Raw genomic sequence first — 17,584 nt, forward strand, 5'->3', positions numbered from 1 at the left:
ACTATTCTATGGTTAGCAAAAGTCATAAAACAAATGTCTGTCTCAATGGCGTTAAAAAATAGTAATGCTGATGATACGATCTACTTAGAAGAAATTCTTAGTCGCATAATTCGAATATTTTATGAAAACTGCAATAGTTTCAATTCATTATTGAATTTTTCTAATAGAGATGGTGTGAGATGCTGATGTAGTTGATTGGTAACTGCTATGCTATCAAATTTTCGGTGAATACAATTACTGGTGGTGCAAATAAAATGATATAACTTATCGGAATCGCAAAAACATAGCGCTTCAATTAACTTTTAAGGGCCGATTCTTGTTCTTAGGTACAGTGGTAAAATGCGCGACTGGTATATCGACTCGGAGTTAGTTTTTGTTTATCTACACAAACATACCTTTGAACAACAGTATCCAAGGTTTCTGTTATTTGAAATCAATAATTTATCAAATCGAGTTGCCAGTTTTAAAAAAATTTCAAGATATTTTGTTTTGACATTTCGAGTTACTGAGGGGTAGTCAGATTTGCGATACAGTTTTAATAGACGAGTGGCAGGTCGTGTCGTCGGCTAAACTATTTGTGTTTATGACTTTTCTGGCATGGTCATCCTGACAAGGGTAGTCATCTCAAATATAACTTAAAATCACAATTTCTAGTAAGGTGAAATTGTTCTAGAGCCTTGATATATATGAGAAGCGAAATAGTTGTTGCAACCATGTAAATATGTTCACAATATAATAATTTTACCATAAATGGGTACATGGTTTAAAAGACGATTATGAAGTTTGAAAACACTATTCATGTAGTCCATATCAACAGAATTTATGTAGTAAGCACATTATCGTATAGTGTTTTTCAACCGACTATGTATTTCATTTGTGCTGACTATACACATTGTCAATGAACGGGTGTATTATGTTATTGCCACATAAAGTTACAATTTAGCAGAAAATTCCGTACGTGGGTAACACATTAGTGATTGATTTGAAAAAAATATTCTATATTGTGACTTTGTGTAATTTGGTAGGTTTTGCAGGTAAGTACAGTTTGTAGCCTTACTAGTTTCCGTAGTTGAAATTCAATTTTCAACAATTTTGCTGGCAACGGTTATGTTTTCCAGTGAACTCAACGTCTCGTATTAGGTTTTTTATCGTGACGACACAAATGAACAAGTATTCATCCTTGACAGTTCAGCGGTACTGTTTACAAACAAGCTTAAACAAAAATCGAAGAGCACATCTAAAACAATCATCTTTACACTTTGCAACTAGTCACTTTTATTTAATAAATATCAAAAACGAACCGTATTCAATCGTGAACAAATGTTTTAAAACTTTATTTAGGCGATACGGACCGTAAATGGTCTGATCCAATTTGTCAATAAACAAACAAAATAAATTTCTGTTTACAAACAGTAGGATAACAGAGGTATTTTGGCCCACTTTAGGATTGATTTTATTTTGGCCCACTTTATAAAAATATCCAACAAATATTGTAATATCTTTAAAAACCTCTTCCGCAATAGGCAATTTAATGTGATTAGCTTCAAATTGATGCAAAATGAGTTACTTAACATCGATAAAATCCGATGAAATCGATAAAGTTTATTAGGTGGGCCAAAATATATGAAGTGGCCAAAATACCTCTGTTACCCTACTGCTGGACTGTCAAAAAGTGTTCATCCGATTGAGGTTAGCAGTGACGGTAAAAAACCTAATACGGTTTATTATTCATTATCGGTCGCTTTAGAAACAACAGACAGAGCTTTGGATCAACTGCTGCTACCAAGCAATGCTTCTCCGTGTATACGTTGCTAATCAATATCATCTTTTGATTTGATGCGAAAATAAAATAGAATTTAATAAAACTATTTTGTTGTTCTTGTTCTAGAATTTAAATTCATAAAACTTTTCAACATTAGCTCATGTTTTGCTGATCTTCAGCATTGTTGAATCAACCACTGCTTTTAGTTTCGAAATAACTATAGAAGTGAAATGTCAAAAATACCATGACTCTGGTTATAGCAAAAACTACAATGTAAAAAAAGATTCGGTCATGGTTAGACTACACTGTTATACTGTTCAATATTACTATTCTAGAGCCGATACCATTTATAGAAAACATGAACTTGACTATTGTTGTAATCATCTGATTCAATAGTCGGTTGAAAACCACTATACTTGCATGGTCATGTTGGCCCTCTGTATAGTAACTGTTACCATAATATTTTTCTAAGTGAAGCCTTAGTAGACATTCGCACATAACGTCATCGTCACGGAACGTGTGAACGTTCCGGTAAAGAAAGCATTCTACTAATTTTGATGGACGCTGACGTTCTTGTTACGGTGACGGAAGAAGGTGGTCCGTTTGAATCGTACATTATCTTTATCACCGGTCTGCTTTTGCAACAAAAACAGATTTTCAATAAAATTATCCGGCATCACTGTTTATGAGCTGACACTTTCATGCATTTTATTGGTTTTATTACTTCTAGTGTTCGGTCGAAGGTGTTTCTCAGTTTCTGAACGATTTGCATTAAAAACAAAATTTTGAACAAATAAGAATCGCCGGATTATATCATTTGATTAGTTTTATCGATTCAAGTGACAATCATCAAAAGAAAAACCCGGAATGGGAGTGAACGACGCAATGAATTACGTTCTATTCAACAATCCAATTGCTTCGAATGTCTGGTCATTTTTATCTTCAAATGTAAGTTATGAGTTGAATTGGTATTTTTCTGGAACTGGAAATCGGATTCTTATAAAATTCACCACCACAAACACAGATATTTTCTGATATCGGCAAACTGAGTCAAGTGGTATACGATAATCAGCCGTATAGGGCCCAGGTTGAAAAGTCGGTTTGCAATGACTGCATAGCCTTTGAATATGATAAAAGGTGTTTATTTTTTTATTTATTTTAAGAATAGCTTCATAAGATATAATCTATTTCGATAGTAGATAGAAACTTGTTTCTACAAAAACCGATGCATTATCAATCTGAAACAGTGTATTCAAGTACTTATTTCTCTATTCGACTCGACTAAAAATTTTTTCTGATATCTACTACTTCATAATGAAAACTAACTGAAACATTCGTTAGGTAGCATCAACTAAACAAGTCAACACATATTAACCATTATTTTGTTAAATTGATTTGCAGAAATCAAAAACCACGGCCATCGCTCAGCAAGCGATAAGCCAAAGCACTAAGATAGCAACTTCGGAACCTCTACCACCGGTATGGAAAATTCTTGGGTCAAATCGACACATACTGAAACTAGCCGGAATCAGCGGTGCCGTTGCAGTAATGCTCGGGGCTTATGGTGCTCACCATCGTTTCGCTCATATTGACGAAAAGGAACGTGATCCTAAAATTATTTTTGAAATGACCAACCGGTATCACTTTATTCATTCATTAGCACTCCTCGCAGCTCCATTGGCAAGAAAACCAGTTTTGGTACGCGTTAGATTGAAACAACACCTAAACATTGTGTATTTAAAAAAACGTTTATCGATTTCAGACAACCATACTGTTATCGTCGGGAATGGCATTGTTTTGTGGCACCTGCTATTATATTTCATTCACCAACGATCGTCGCGTAGCGAAGCTAACACCGGCAGGAGGATTTTTACTGATTTTCGGCTGGCTCTCGTTTATTCTCTAAAGATATTACAATCAGTTGTGCTGAGATTAAATGTTATTAAAATTTGGATCCGAAAGGATGGTATGTTTTGAAAACTATAAAACGGTCAAATAAATGTGTCTATGTTTAATCTGTATTTAAATCTCTAGCAGCTCAGAGAACTATTACTTTAGGGTTCAACTTGCATCGATCAATTACGTACTGTGGCATACATAGAGTAGGATTAACTTTTCGCAACCTTTCATCACCGAGTAGTGAAAGAGCTCCCAGACCGAACAACGTGTGAAAAATGTCTGGCATATTACCGGTACGATCCGAGAAACCACCAGTTTCAGAATCTTGACAAGATAGAATAAACTTTTGCAATTTTTCTGAACTGATCCAATGTAGTCGGCCCATTATTGTCAACGACGCTAACACCCACCATGAATAGCAGACATCTGGTAACTTTTCAGGTCGGCCGTTGAGACCACCACTAGGTAACTGTCTTTCACATAACCACCAGGCAAGCTTCTCGCAGTCCAGTCGGTGCAGTTGGTCGGTTAACGACAGAAATCCAACACAGCAGTAGATCAGCCCAGCATGACTTTCTGCGTTAGGTTTCGATCCGAATCCACCATCGGAATTACAACACGACATGACAAAGTTAACAGCCTTCTCCAGGTCAATCACATTAATTTTATCCTAAAAAAAGAGTACGTTATTGAAGAAAGATAACTTTTTAATGTTGGCAGCTAGTAACTCACGATTAGACTGAGTATAGCAACAGCACAAAATGAGAACCTTGTATCGACCTCACCCCATTTATCCCCAAAGAAACTACCGTCAAGTTGTTGCAATGAGCTAACATAATGGGCCACCGCTTCCGTATCAATTTCATTCAAACAATCGTAAATGCACAATATTTGAATGGCACTTAAGGTGTACAAAATATGGGGATCATGTCCTTCACAGGCTGATATTCCTCCACTCACAGGACATTGACAACGCTTTATGAACTCGATAATTTCGTGTTTGTCAAGCCTGTCTAGTTTGTACATCAAGTCCAATCCTGTCACACCCCAGTAGATTCCAGACATTCGCAGAAATTCCGTGATGCAATATTCCTGTAAAACAACAGTATTTATGAACGAACAATATTGAAGTAAAATAATTATTGTGTACTTACGTAGTCATTCTTGTCGTTGCCATGATTGGCGATGTACTCTACATGTTTGTTGAAAAGTAATTCCTTGATATCGCTGCTGATCGACACATCATTGAAAACAAATGTCTAGAAAAGTACGAAATTATTAGTCAGTTCTGTTTTATTTCGTTAGTTCCGAATAATCACCATATTGCTAGTAGCGATTTTCTAAATTCTTGTATTTTTCACACGAATCCAGTTGTCTTCCCTGAGTATTTTGATTGAAATGACCGTCAAAACAAACGTGGATGACAAATTCATTATCTCGCTATTATTTACACGCTTATTGCACATTAGTCACTGCTAACTTCAATTGGATGAACATCTTGACAGTTCTGCACTGCCCGCATACGCATGGCTGCCAGATGGCTGACTAAACGCTGCCAGCGAGAAAAATATGGCTGGCAGACATTCTGGTGACCGACTGCCTCGCCGCTGCCAGATATACAACTCAAACGATACAACCGTATCCACCAGGATTTTTCCACATCGAAATCTTTGACATTTTCAGTGAAGGTGAGAAGATGAAAAGGCTCGGCTAACTTAGATATAGGCTACTTTGTTTTGTCAAATTGCATTTGACAACCGTCACTGAATCAATTTTGGTAGCCGTCTGGTGGCCATGGCTGCCCAGGTAGCCAAAACGCTATGCGGGTGTTTCCCACTTGTACGCGGTGGGCAGATTTCCCCCCAGACGGCTGACTATGTCTGTGTCTGTCAACAATGCAACAACCGTTTCTGGCAGAGAATTTCGCCTAGCATTTATTATCGGTTCTGTTTCTGTCAGGTTCTTGCCATACAAGATTGGCACAACCGTTTTGCATCGGTTCTACATTTTTAGCGTCTTGGTCTTGTTTTTTCAATAAAAAGTACATATCTCGGTTGATTTTCCAGAAGGCCGTAACAGCAAGTGACAGTTTCTCTTTGTTTACTTTCTCTTCTATTAATTACCAAGCGGTTTACACGTTTATCACTTAACTCTTTGCATAGAATGATGCTCGAAACGTTCGACTTCCAAACAGAACTGTGAAATCCAAGAAAACCTTTTTTGATCACATCACAATAATCGAAAGAGAGAGTGAACAAAGAGAAACTGTCACTTGCTGTTACGGCCTTCTGGAAAATCAACCGAGATATTAAAGACAATAAGTTATTGCCCTTCATATCAGCTGTTTTTCAAAGAAGGACGTATCTTACAAAAGTAAACAAATCGAGGTTCTCTCTCCTACCAATAAATGCTTCAAAATCCTACAATTTTGTCTAAAAATTCGTATTCTACAAAAATCTCAATCTTGGTAATACCAAGAACTATAAAAGGCGAAACTGTCATTCCATTTGTTTACGCAAGTTTCGCCCTCCGTGTTCCATGCCAACAAACAGGGCGATACTTCAATTGCTGGTAAGGAAGGGCGAAACTATTTATTTTCTTTATTTTAGATAGTTACCGAACCTTTTATTACTGGAAATAGTAAAAGAGACAAAAAAATTACTCACAGATTTGTCTTAGTAGCGAAAACCAGTCAATTTCGTGAAAAATGCGCAAGGGCGTATCTTTATAATTCACACAGGAAGTATAAAAGTAAACAAATCGAAAAAGGGCGAAACTCTTTTTATGTTGATTTATTCAATGGATATAGAAGGAAAGTGGTAACATTTGCGTGCCTTTTGAAAATAAACTAACAATTCATCGACTAATCATAAATTGATCAGAGAATATACGATAATTTCTAAACACGATTTGAAACCGAAGTCGAAACATTCATCGATGATTTTCTCCATTTGCTGTCAATGTTAGATTCGCCGTTCTTTGAAAAACAGCTGATATATACTAATTATGGAAAATGTTCTTGCCAATAACACCCACTTGTACGCGGCGGGCAGATTTCCCCCCAAACGGCTGGCTATGTCTGCCAGCCATTTCTGCCAGAATTCCGGCAAAAGTCTGGCAACAATGCAACAACCGTTTCCGGCAAAGAATTTAGCCTAACGGTTTTTAGCGGTTCTTCTCTGTCGGATTCTTGCCATACAAGATTGGCAGAACCGTTTTGAATCGACTTTCGATTTTCAGCGTCTTGGTTGTATTTTTTCATTAAAAGATACATATGAAAGGCAATAAGTTATTGCCCTTCATATGTACTAATCATGGAAAATGTTATTGCCAATAACATTGCTTTCTTACTACCAAACATACCCATATTTCAATCTCATTTACCTCGTCTCAAGATTCGTTTTTTGTGCGTATATGCGGGATTGACGAATATCGAATAAAAAATAGAAAAAAAGAAGAGGGAAATAAACAATACACGTACGGCGAGATTATGACGCAATTTCGCCTGGACAATTTTGACAGCAGCCGGAATGCAGCCAGCCTTCTGACGGTCTGACAATATTATTTACCTCGTCTCAAAATTCGTTGTTGTATGTATGTGCGAGATTGACGAATATCAAATGAAGTCGAATAAAAAAATAAAAGAAAAAAGATAGAAGAGAGAAATAAACAAGACACGTATGGCGAGATAATGACGCAATGTCGCCTAGACAATTTTGAAAACAGCCGAAATGCAGCCATTTGTTCACGATTGGATACGGTTTGTTTTTGAGATTTATTAAATAAAAGTGACTAGTTGCAAAGTGTAAAGATGATTGTTTGAAATGTGTTCTTCGATTTTTGTTTGAAAAAGCTAACAAGTACCGCTGAACTGTCAGGGATGAATGCGAATTCATTTGTGATGTCACGGTAAAAAAAAACTAATTAGACTTTTTATCGTGACGCCACAAATGAACAAAAAATCATCCTTGACAGCGGTACTGTTTACAAACAAGCTTAAATAACATCGAGGTCTCATCTTTGTCGACAGACAAACAAAAAAGTCTGTTTACAAACAGTACCGCTGAATTGTCAAAATGTGTTCATCCGATTGAGGTTAGCAGTGACGGTAAAAAACCTAATTAGATTTGGCACGATGGCCACTCGAATTAGGTTTTGCACGATGACGACACAAATGAACTGCCGATGAATCAAGTTCATCTTTGACAGTTGCCGTGTACTTGTTTTGTTTTGCGACTGAAAGTTAAAAATTGAAAAAATGACGAAAAAGTGCCTGTTAAAAACGTATTCCACAGTGAAAATAACTAAAAAGATTGCCCTGTATGTGTTTCCAGCATCAAGGAGCGATTTATGTATGAATCTGTTGAGTGTGAGACGACTTGCAATTTTTGCATTCGAACGATGAACTTCTGATGAACTTTTAAACTGTAAACAAGTACACGTCGACTGTCAAAACAAATTCATTCTGTTTATTTTTGTGAGGTTATGTCATGTTCGTGCAAAACCTAATAAACTACCGATAAACTGCCGATGAATCAAGTTAATCTTTTGACAGCTATCAGTGGTTTGTGTTGTTTAATACAGTGTTACCGTAGTAAAATTTATTTACCTTAAGCTTTTCATAGCAGTTGAAAAAGGAATTTAATTCTAAATGTTTTTAAAACAAAGGTTGTTTCGCTACGGAGCAGACCTAACATTTTTACGGAAAACCCATTCATTTGGGGATCGTACGGTTTGTTTGAACCGGGCTCCGAAGCCACACTTATATTTTTCAAAGAAGTCTGACATAGGTGCATAATTTATTAGATCTACTGATATCATACCGAATTTCGCAAGATAAAAAGGCATTCGAATATCAGATACTTTTCTATAAAAAAATATTAATCGACTTATTATCAATGCTTGCCCTGAATTAGTTTCTGGGCGTGTTTAAAAAGACACAGAATTGAGCTTGCATCTTTGCGATATCTTCAAGTAAAAACACCGATCTAATTCATATCTAATCAAACAAAACAGTCATACGAAACAAATTTATCGCTCAAAGTTCCGAAAAATCCATGGGACCAGTTTTTAAATTTATTTTTATTAGAGTAATTAAATCTTGGTCTTTCACGATAGGAACAAAAACTGATCTTTCTCTCTGCTAACAAATTGGCCAACGGAGATAATTTGGCCAAATACAATATAGGGAAGTGTGTATAAAATTGCAACCTGTCATATAGAGCTAGAATGCAAGGAAACGTAAACGTGATTCATACGCCGTCTCAACGTTCCGTCTTCCATCTGCACTCCGCCATAGATGGTCCTCAGTACCTTTCTTTCGAAAACACTGAGGGCGCGTTGGTCCTCTGCCAACATAGTCTCGTGGCCATAGAGAACAACCGGTCTAATGAGCGTTTTGTGGTCAATTTCGTGCGGTGGCGTACTTTTCTCGATCGGAGGGTTTTTCTGAGTCCAAAGTACGCACGATTCCCTGCCAAAATACGTCTATGAATTTCTCTGCTGGTGTCATTCTCGAAGGTCACCAGTGAGCCCAAATACACGAACTCGTCAACCACCTCGATATCGTCACCGTCTATCAATATTCGTGGTGGAAGGCGTAGTGTTTCTTCTCTAGAGCCTCTTCCTCTCATGTATTTTGTTTTCGACGCATTTATGGCCAGTCCGATACGCCTAGCTTCAGCTTTCAGTTCGATGTAGGTTTCCGTCATCTTCTCAAGGTTACGTGTCACAATATCAATATCGTCAGCGAAGCCAAAAAGTTGTACGGACTTTCGAAAGATCGTACCACTCGTGGCACCATCCTCGCTCTTCGAATCACACCTTCCAGGGCAATATTGAACAAGATACAAGAAAGTCCATCACCTTGACGTAGCACTCTCCGAGATTCGAAGGGACTCGAGAGCGTCCCAGATACTCGGACGTAGCACATCACTCTATCCATCGTTGCTTTGACCAATCGCGTCAGTTTATCCGGGAAACCGTTTTCGTGCAATATCTGCCATAGCTGTTCTCGATCCATTGTGTCGTATGCCGCTTTGAAATCAATGAATAGGTGATGCTTGGGTACGTTGTATTCACGACACTTCTGGAGTACTTGTCTTATCGCGAATATGTGATCCGTAGTGGCGTGAGCTCCAGTAAATCCCGCTTGGTACGGCCCTACGAATTCCTTAGCTATTGGTGATACGGCAAAGGATTTGGAAGAGTACCTTGTAGGCAGCGTTCAGCAATGTGATTGCGCGGTAATTGCAACAATCTAAGCTTATCGCCCTTTTTGTAGACGAGACATACCACTCCATCCATCTATTCCTGCGGTAGAATCTCCTCCTCCCAAATCCTAGAAATCATCCAGTGCAGCGCCCAAGCCAGTGCCTCTCCTCCATGTTTGAGCAGCTCGCCTGGCAACTGGTCATTGCCCGCGGCTTTGTTGTTCCTCAGCTTGCCGATCTCCTCAATTATCTCCGACAGATCAGGGGCTGGAAATCTGTCGTCGGCTGAGCGTGCACCCAGATTGATTCCTGTACCGTTCTCTGTATCTTGTGCTTCGCCATTCAGATTCTCGTCATAGTACTGCTTCCACCTGTCGATCACCTCACGTTCATTCGTGAGAAGGTTACCACTGGTTGCTACACGATCGAGTTATTTACATACTGCAGTCAAGCCCTGTTTTTTTTTATTTTTATAGCATCCAAACGATTCGGTGCTCCATCAGTCCGGTCAAAATAAAGAACCTGTATCAAATATTTTCTGTAAAGAAAATGTGTTATATAATGTTATGCAAATTTCTAAAATATACTTAATTATCAATACATACACTTGAATTGTTGAAACCACCCTAGGAAAGGAAAGAAGCAGATAAAATTTTACTCATAAAACGCGTACAAACTTTTTCCGCGGGAGGCAAAAATGCTGTGGTTTATACGCGCGAGAAAAAATTGTTCTGGTTTATATGAAATAAAACTAACATGGTTCATATAAACAGTAAAATTAGTTGTATCATTATACAAATAATATCGTAGATAAATTGAACCAAGTTTTTTCTTGATATAGAGGTATAGCAGGATTGAGTCAATGAGGACATTGCCGATAACATTAACTCAACTTTGGTTGACATGTAAAAAATAGTCTGTTTATTTCAACAATAAACTCAGCCGGAACAAATATATTTTTGGTTTGGTTAGACTAAAATTTTTATTCAAATCAAACAGAGATGATTATTTTTGTTGAAGGGAGAAATTGGCTTGTAACAATCAGGTTCCAGCTTGACATTAATATAAATCAAATTTAAAAATCTTCTAACTGTTTTGTTATTTTAAACATGCTCAATTTCTCTGCGTGTACGATAGCACTTGCTGCAGCGCCTTATCCTTGCCACTGGGTTGATTGGACTTCAGGGCAGAGCTGCCATATTCACAGAATTTTCTGTAAACCACAGATTTTTTGCCTATTTTGCCACACACTCAGGCAAATTGAGTAGTAAAAATCATAAGGCAAATATTATGATGCATCAATAATCATCAAAATCACCATTTCATAAGATTAATATGAAATATACACCTCTTTAATATACATATACATATACATATACATGATTTTCATACGAACAACTTATAAATTCCACAGTACATGAGAGAAGTTATGTTTGTCATAAAAAAATTCACACAATGTTCCTAAAAATTTCGTATTAATTTCATAAGGCTTTTTATTGCAATTCCATTTTTCGTGACTTCATAAGGCGTTCTTATGATTCTCATACGATATTCTTGTGGCTAAAAACCATACGAAATCATTATGAAATTCCATATATTTTTTGCCTGAGTGCACAGATTTTGGGTCACAGATCTCAGATTTTATCAAAATCCACAGATTTCTACACAATTTTATGAATATTTCATAAAAATGGCAGATTTTCAAAATGTTTTTCACAGATTTTCACAGATTAAGATCGAAAATATGCAACACAGATGGTACACACATTTTTCATGTTGATAGACAGATTTTAAAATGGCAACTCTGCTACGCGGAAAAGTGGCATCACTGATCAGAGTTGCCATTTTAAATTCTGTGTTTTAACTTGAAAAAGCTGTGTTGCATATTTTCTATAATAATATATGGAAAACATTTTGAAAATCTGCCATTTTTATGAAATATTCATAAAAAACTTTGAATTTTTATAAAATCTGTGTTCTGTGACACAGAATCTGTGTGGTAAAATAGGTAAAAAAATCTGTGATTTTGCAGAAAAATTTGTGAAATTGGTAACTCTGTCACTGATATTTGGTCACTGTCATTTTTCATCCAACAGTCGATCCTTACGGATGTGAGAAGTCCAGTGCGAAGCTTAGTGAATTCGGCTTTTTAATAGTATAAAGGAAAACGTTGCTTTTGTGATTTTGCAGACAGTGAATAAATCATGTCAGATACGGTGGAAAAACGAAAGATTAATGAACTGCGAGTAGTCGATCTTAAACAGGAACTAGAAAAACGTGGAAAAGATGGCAATGGAGTAAAAAATGTGCTAATTGAACGTTTGACTCAGGTGAGCGCAGACATTTTGCTTTTCTTGATCTGTCGCCATGTTGAATTTTTCGGTTTAGGAAATTTTTTCTCGCTTTCCCCGGAAAATTATTAGTAATTCTTGACATATTTATTTTAATAGGTTCTTAAAGATGAGAAACAGAATCCTGATACTTATGAATTCGAGATTGTAATTACGGGAAAAACTCCGGCCAAAAAAGGTAAACCCGGAGCTGGAGGCAAAGAGGATGGTTCTGCCACGGCTGGTGATGCAAATGGTAATGAAGATGCTGATGGAAATTCGGACGTTATAATAGTGTTGGACGATTGCAATACAGATAATGCTTCGGATGGAAAATCAGCCACGGAAGAAAAAAAGGTAACAACGAAAATTTGTTTCTCCGAGGAAAAGAAACGTAATCGCGCATGTGTTTCAGAAGGATGGAACAGCCCAGTCTGTAACGACCAACGGAAACGCGGACAAGAATGGCAAAGACGACACTAAAGAAGCGGACAACGAAGATTCACTCAATTTGACTATTGGCGAAGAAGATGAGAAGCTGCTTCATGACGATAGCAATGTTGAAAACGACAAGAAAGGTGATAATTTCATTTTATTTCAGTTCAAAAGCATGCTAAGTATATGCAAGGATAAACAATTTTTTGATATTGTAACGTAGAACAAATGTGATGACTACTACACAACTGTTTGAAAAGTTAGAACACTATCTTTTCTGATGCCAAAAAAGTTTGGTTCATACTGAATTTTTAAAATATTTTATTCACTGTCCGGCCGAAAAGCTACCCAATATGAAAATGCCTGCTTTATTTATATTCTAGGTGTCAATGCCGGAAAAGGATCTGTTAAAACAGCTGAAACCAATTCTACTGACGGTAATAAAAAGGGAGATAACACAAGGTACTGCACTAATACTTTCACGTATAATTTGACAGCTTATTAATTATTTTTTCTACTTTTTAGTGAGAAAACTGGGACGCCGAAAGATGATCAAGGTAATTTCTGACCGTAACAGTCTAGATTAGTATACAAGCTGAAACTACTTCTCTAAGTAGTTCTAGCTTTATTTTAATATTAGCCAATTTTGATATTTTTTCCACAATGTGTCAGACAGTGGATGTTTAATTGTCAACTGACATAGTGTATTATTTCAAGTGCTTTAGTGAAGGTAGTACGTTAGTGTAATATATTTCCAATTATTTTTGGAAACGGTTGAAGCGGAGCAGAAATATTCCATCGTTAGTTACCAGAATTGTAGCGCGACAGTGACAAGAACAAAATCCCAAACATACCAATTTTGCCACTATCTAAAAAAATAATGTATAATGTTTGTCTATATTTTTCGTTCGTTCGAATCCGGAATTTGTGTTTGCAGAGAGTGGCAGCAAGTCATCAATTGCAAAATCTACCGATTCCAAGTCGAAATCGTCGCCGACTTCAAGTGAAAAGTCTTCAACTGTGTCCCGTAATCTCTGGGTATCGGGACTGTCATCACTGACCCGTGCTACTGATCTGAAGTTGATTTTCTCCAAATACGGCAAAGTAATCGGAGCAAAGGTAGTCACGAACACCCGTACGCCAGGGACTCGCTGCTATGGTTACGTGACGATGGCATCGGCCAAGGACGCAACAGAATGCATCACCAATCTACACCGGACCGAATTACACGGACGTATGATTTCAGTTGAACGAGCCAAGTCTGATTTGGGACCAGCGAAGCCCGCCGGAAGTAGTGGTGAATCCAAGACGGCAACAACCACCAAATCGGATGAGAATGCCGATGCTGGCAAAGTTAAGGAAAGAGAAGAAAAGAAAGAAGACAACGGCAGCAGATCGAGCAGTGATCGTCATCGGTCATACCACAGAAGCCGGTCCCAGTATCGTGGCAGATCGCCTGTTCGTTCGCGGTCACCATATCGCGGCAAATCCCAGGTTCGCGGAAGAAGTCAATTTAGAGACGAGAAACCTAGGGAGGATAGAATTAAAGATGACGACAAGACCGAGAAAAATAAAGATGATATTGCGAAGAAAGACGCTGAACAATCTTCACGTGATCGCCATGACCGAGATGGAGATCGTCGGGATGGCCAACGCAGTCGCGATCGGGAGCGTGAGGTTTTGTCGTTGCAGAAAATACGCGAAGAACGTGATCGCCAACGGCTGCGGGAAAAAGAACGTCAACTGCGTGAGGAAGAACGTCGTCGCCGGGAGATGCGTGCTCGCCAGCGGGAAGAGGAAGCGATGTTGCGACGTGAACGAGAGAAGCTAGCCATTGAGCGGGCTCGCATTGAAAAGGAGAAGGCCGATCTGCTGCGCATCGAACGCGAGCGCCAGAAGTTGGAACGTGAGAAGATTGAGCTCGAGCGGTTGGAACTGAAGCGCCAGCAAAGGAAGTACGGTTGAAATTTATCTCTTTAAGATTAATCCATTTTCTTTCTCTATATATTTTATACGGCATTCCAATCCGGTATCGAATTATGTGTGTATGGCATGCAAAACTTTCAATTGAGTTTGCAGTATGCACTTCGGCAAGCTTGTAGATTTTTGTGTTTCGTTTTATTCAAATTATTCCGATTTTCGTAAAAAAAACGACCAAACATCTGGTGTGACAAAATATCTCCTGCTGGCTGCACCTTTCAATTTCCAGTAGAAGCTGTCATCAACAAAAAGCACAACGCAACATCGAAGAAAGAATATTCAACGGATTCACCAAAGGCATTGGCTGTACGAAAGAGGAATTTCAAGTTTGGATTTTGCTAGTCGTTGTTTAGTAAATCATCCAGTTTTTGTATCAGTGGCCAATGCAATACAACGCAGAAATGACAACTAGAATCAAGACTGTTGTAGAAATGCGTTTTCTCACTTGCCTTGTTTGGTAAGTTCGTTATACATCAGAACGGACATGAGGTGTTTCCTGCAAATACAACTGATTAGCTGTTCCCTTCTTCAAGGCATCACGACCACGCTAACTAGACGTCCTGCTGAACATCGTACACTTTTGGATTGATGTCATACAACTTTATTGAGTCGTAGCAGGAGATATTTTGTCATTTTAATAAATTCATCGCTCTCGGAATGCCTGTTCAGAGTTAGGTAGAAATAAAAATGCTGTTAGGTGATTTTAAACCGTAACAAATCGGGCGTTGCCACGGTCCTAATGATTTTTTTAAGAGCTGTCAAGCAAAAAGTCCATTGGTTCCAACCAGTCGTTCTCATACACAATGCGCTCGAGCTTTGGAAAATTCCATCTCGAAGACCACCCTTACAACATTTCCTTATGAAGGCACTGATCTTTTTTACGTTTGTTTATTTTTAACATTTCCTCCAATGTAAATCAAATCTTGCGATAGGATTGAGGAGGCGAAACGGAACCTAAAGCGACCATCCACGGACCATGCACACTTTGATGACGATCGGAAACGTACAACAACATCAGACAGGCGGTTTGAAGCACCTCCTCCGCCTTCGATTTCAGTTTCTGGGTAATTTAGTTTCTTATCCGATCAAATTTATCGAGGTTCGAAATGAATTTTGTTTTTGTTTCAGTCGCGGAACGTATCCTTCGACCGGAGACAAAAAGCGCCTGGACGATTATCCGTCATCGAAACGTGACGATTACGTATCCAAACGGGACGAGTATAAATCGCGGGATGATTACAAACAACGATCAGTTGACGATTATCGCCGACCGGACAATTTCAAGCGTAACGGTGGAGTAATCGACGACTATAAGCGAGATATGGATAGGCCAATAACGTCGATTGATTCTCGCTATTCCGACCAGCGATCTGGCAATCCCGGTAACATTGGTGACTACCGTGGTAGTGGTGGCCCTCGAGACGATCGTGATCGTAACGGACCTGTACAGAAGTCACGCTACATGGATCCTGTTGAGAACCGATATTCTGATCGTTCTGGTGGTAGTGGAAGTAGTGGACCGTGGCATAACAATGCCGCACCACTACAGATGAGCATGGGACCAAGTATTAACAATGATGGCTGGCGTATGGATAATGGTCAGGATAGGTACGATCGAACTTACAATGAAAGGAAAGCACCACAAATGAACGCAGGTCCATTTATGGATCCCATCCGACAGAGTCAGTTCATAGGTGGTGGCGGTGGTGGGCGCCCGCAGGACAGATACGGTGCTCCCGTATCTGGACGATTTGATAATGGTCGATACTAATAAGAATTACACTAAAACAGTGTAATATTAAGTTCTAAGGCGTAATATAACCAGTTAGCCGGTTAGTTGGAACTGAAATGGTAGAGTTCATGCACTATTATAAACTTAGGCTCAGTTCAAGCTAGTGTAATTCATATACTAAGTGCAGTCGAGAATGCGATGAGATTAAAGAATAACTACCGTTCATATTGTATTACGTGTGGAAATCTCATTGCTGTGACATACATTCTTTACTTTTCTCGACGACATTGATGTGTGGTTATTTGGTTGATGTAAAATTTTCCTTCGATCGTAATTATCATTTTAAGAAATATGATAGACAAATAAAACAGAGAAAAAAACAATTTTTTACTGTCGCTTAGAAAGAAAAACAATTTCTGAAGGGTTGTAAGACTTTCTCCCAGCCCGGTGGCCCTTATTATCGTTCTCACTTCAACTTACACTTTCACTTCACTCACATATCATTTCACTTAATCGCTGTAGTGGACGTTTATCATTCGCATCAGTTTTAGATCAGCATATGTATGGGTGTGTGCCAAATATTCGTCCCGATTCTGTATTTTGTTCGACTCGAAATATTTCGATCGAATACGAAATTTTCCATCTCGATCGAGTTCGAGTTTTCCATACAAAAACATCACTAGATCGAAGTACAGGATGCAAATCTTTACATTCGAACGAAATATTCCGATTCGATCGAAATACAGAACTTTCTCGGAGATGGCTGAACCGATTTTTAAAAAAACCTACACCTCTATTCTGTATTTCAATCGAATGCAACAATTTGCATTCTGTAATTCGATCGAGTGATGCTTTTGTATTGAAAACTCGAACTCAATCGAGATACAGAAAGCAATATTTCGTATTCGATCGAAATATTTCGATTCGAACAATTATAGAATCGGGATGTAAGATACAAATGAAAACCATTTTCTCATATTCAGTGGCGTATTTAGGGGAGCGGCCTGAAACCTTTTTTTAGCTCGCCCAAGGCATCTTTTCGGAAATGGAGTTCAGCTTGTTTTTTGCTCATTAAATCGACGATAGGGGCGGTAAATCTCATTTTGCCCCGGGCGCCAAATTTCCTCGGTACGCCACTGCTCATATTACTTATATATTCAAAAACATCACTAGAAGATTCTGTCAAGATTTTTTTTCAAAGTTGAATAAAATCCAAAACTTTCTTTGGTATATA

The 17,584-nt window shown here is 38.2% G+C and overlaps 3 protein-coding genes across 4 annotated transcripts; 2 read left to right on the forward strand and 1 right to left on the reverse strand.

Annotated features, from left to right (window-relative positions):
• The first annotated feature begins 2,471 nt into the window (after positions 1 to 2,471).
• Positions 2,472 to 3,777, forward strand: LOC131430667 (transmembrane protein 256-like). Its single transcript, XM_058595813.1, has 3 exons — positions 2,472 to 2,710; positions 3,164 to 3,460; positions 3,525 to 3,777. Exons 1-3 carry the CDS (start codon positions 2,630 to 2,632, stop codon positions 3,666 to 3,668), a joined length of 522 nt encoding a protein of 173 aa, XP_058451796.1. The 5' UTR covers positions 2,472 to 2,629; the 3' UTR covers positions 3,669 to 3,777.
• Positions 3,524 to 5,128, reverse strand: LOC131430666 (geranylgeranyl transferase type-2 subunit beta). Its single transcript, XM_058595812.1, has 4 exons — positions 4,981 to 5,128; positions 4,816 to 4,920; positions 4,394 to 4,753; positions 3,524 to 4,331 (listed from the first exon to the last, which is right to left on the reverse strand). The coding sequence occupies exons 1-4, from the start codon at positions 4,981 to 4,983 to the stop codon at positions 3,801 to 3,803; spliced, it is 999 nt and encodes a 332-aa protein (XP_058451795.1). The 5' UTR covers positions 4,984 to 5,128; the 3' UTR covers positions 3,524 to 3,800.
• Positions 5,129 to 11,960: 6,832 nt separating this feature from the next.
• Positions 11,961 to 16,733, forward strand: LOC131427906 (SAFB-like transcription modulator). Of its 2 annotated transcripts, none has more exons than XM_058591483.1 (8): positions 11,961 to 12,203; positions 12,324 to 12,560; positions 12,619 to 12,781; positions 13,022 to 13,100; positions 13,164 to 13,195; positions 13,576 to 14,593; positions 15,551 to 15,682; positions 15,747 to 16,733. In XM_058591483.1, the coding sequence occupies exons 1-8, from the start codon at positions 12,078 to 12,080 to the stop codon at positions 16,387 to 16,389; spliced, it is 2,430 nt and encodes an 809-aa protein (XP_058447466.1). In that variant the 5' UTR covers positions 11,961 to 12,077; the 3' UTR covers positions 16,390 to 16,733. The 2 variants fall into 2 exon arrangements, with proteins under 2 accessions (XP_058447466.1, XP_058447467.1); XM_058591484.1 differs by having other exon boundaries at positions 12,622 to 12,781.
• The last annotated feature ends 851 nt before the right edge of the window (positions 16,734 to 17,584 follow it).

The sequence above is a fragment of the Malaya genurostris genome, chromosome 2 (genome assembly GCF_030247185.1).
Source record: "Malaya genurostris strain Urasoe2022 chromosome 2, Malgen_1.1, whole genome shotgun sequence".
Classification (NCBI taxonomy): Eukaryota; Metazoa; Arthropoda; class Insecta; order Diptera; family Culicidae; genus Malaya; species Malaya genurostris.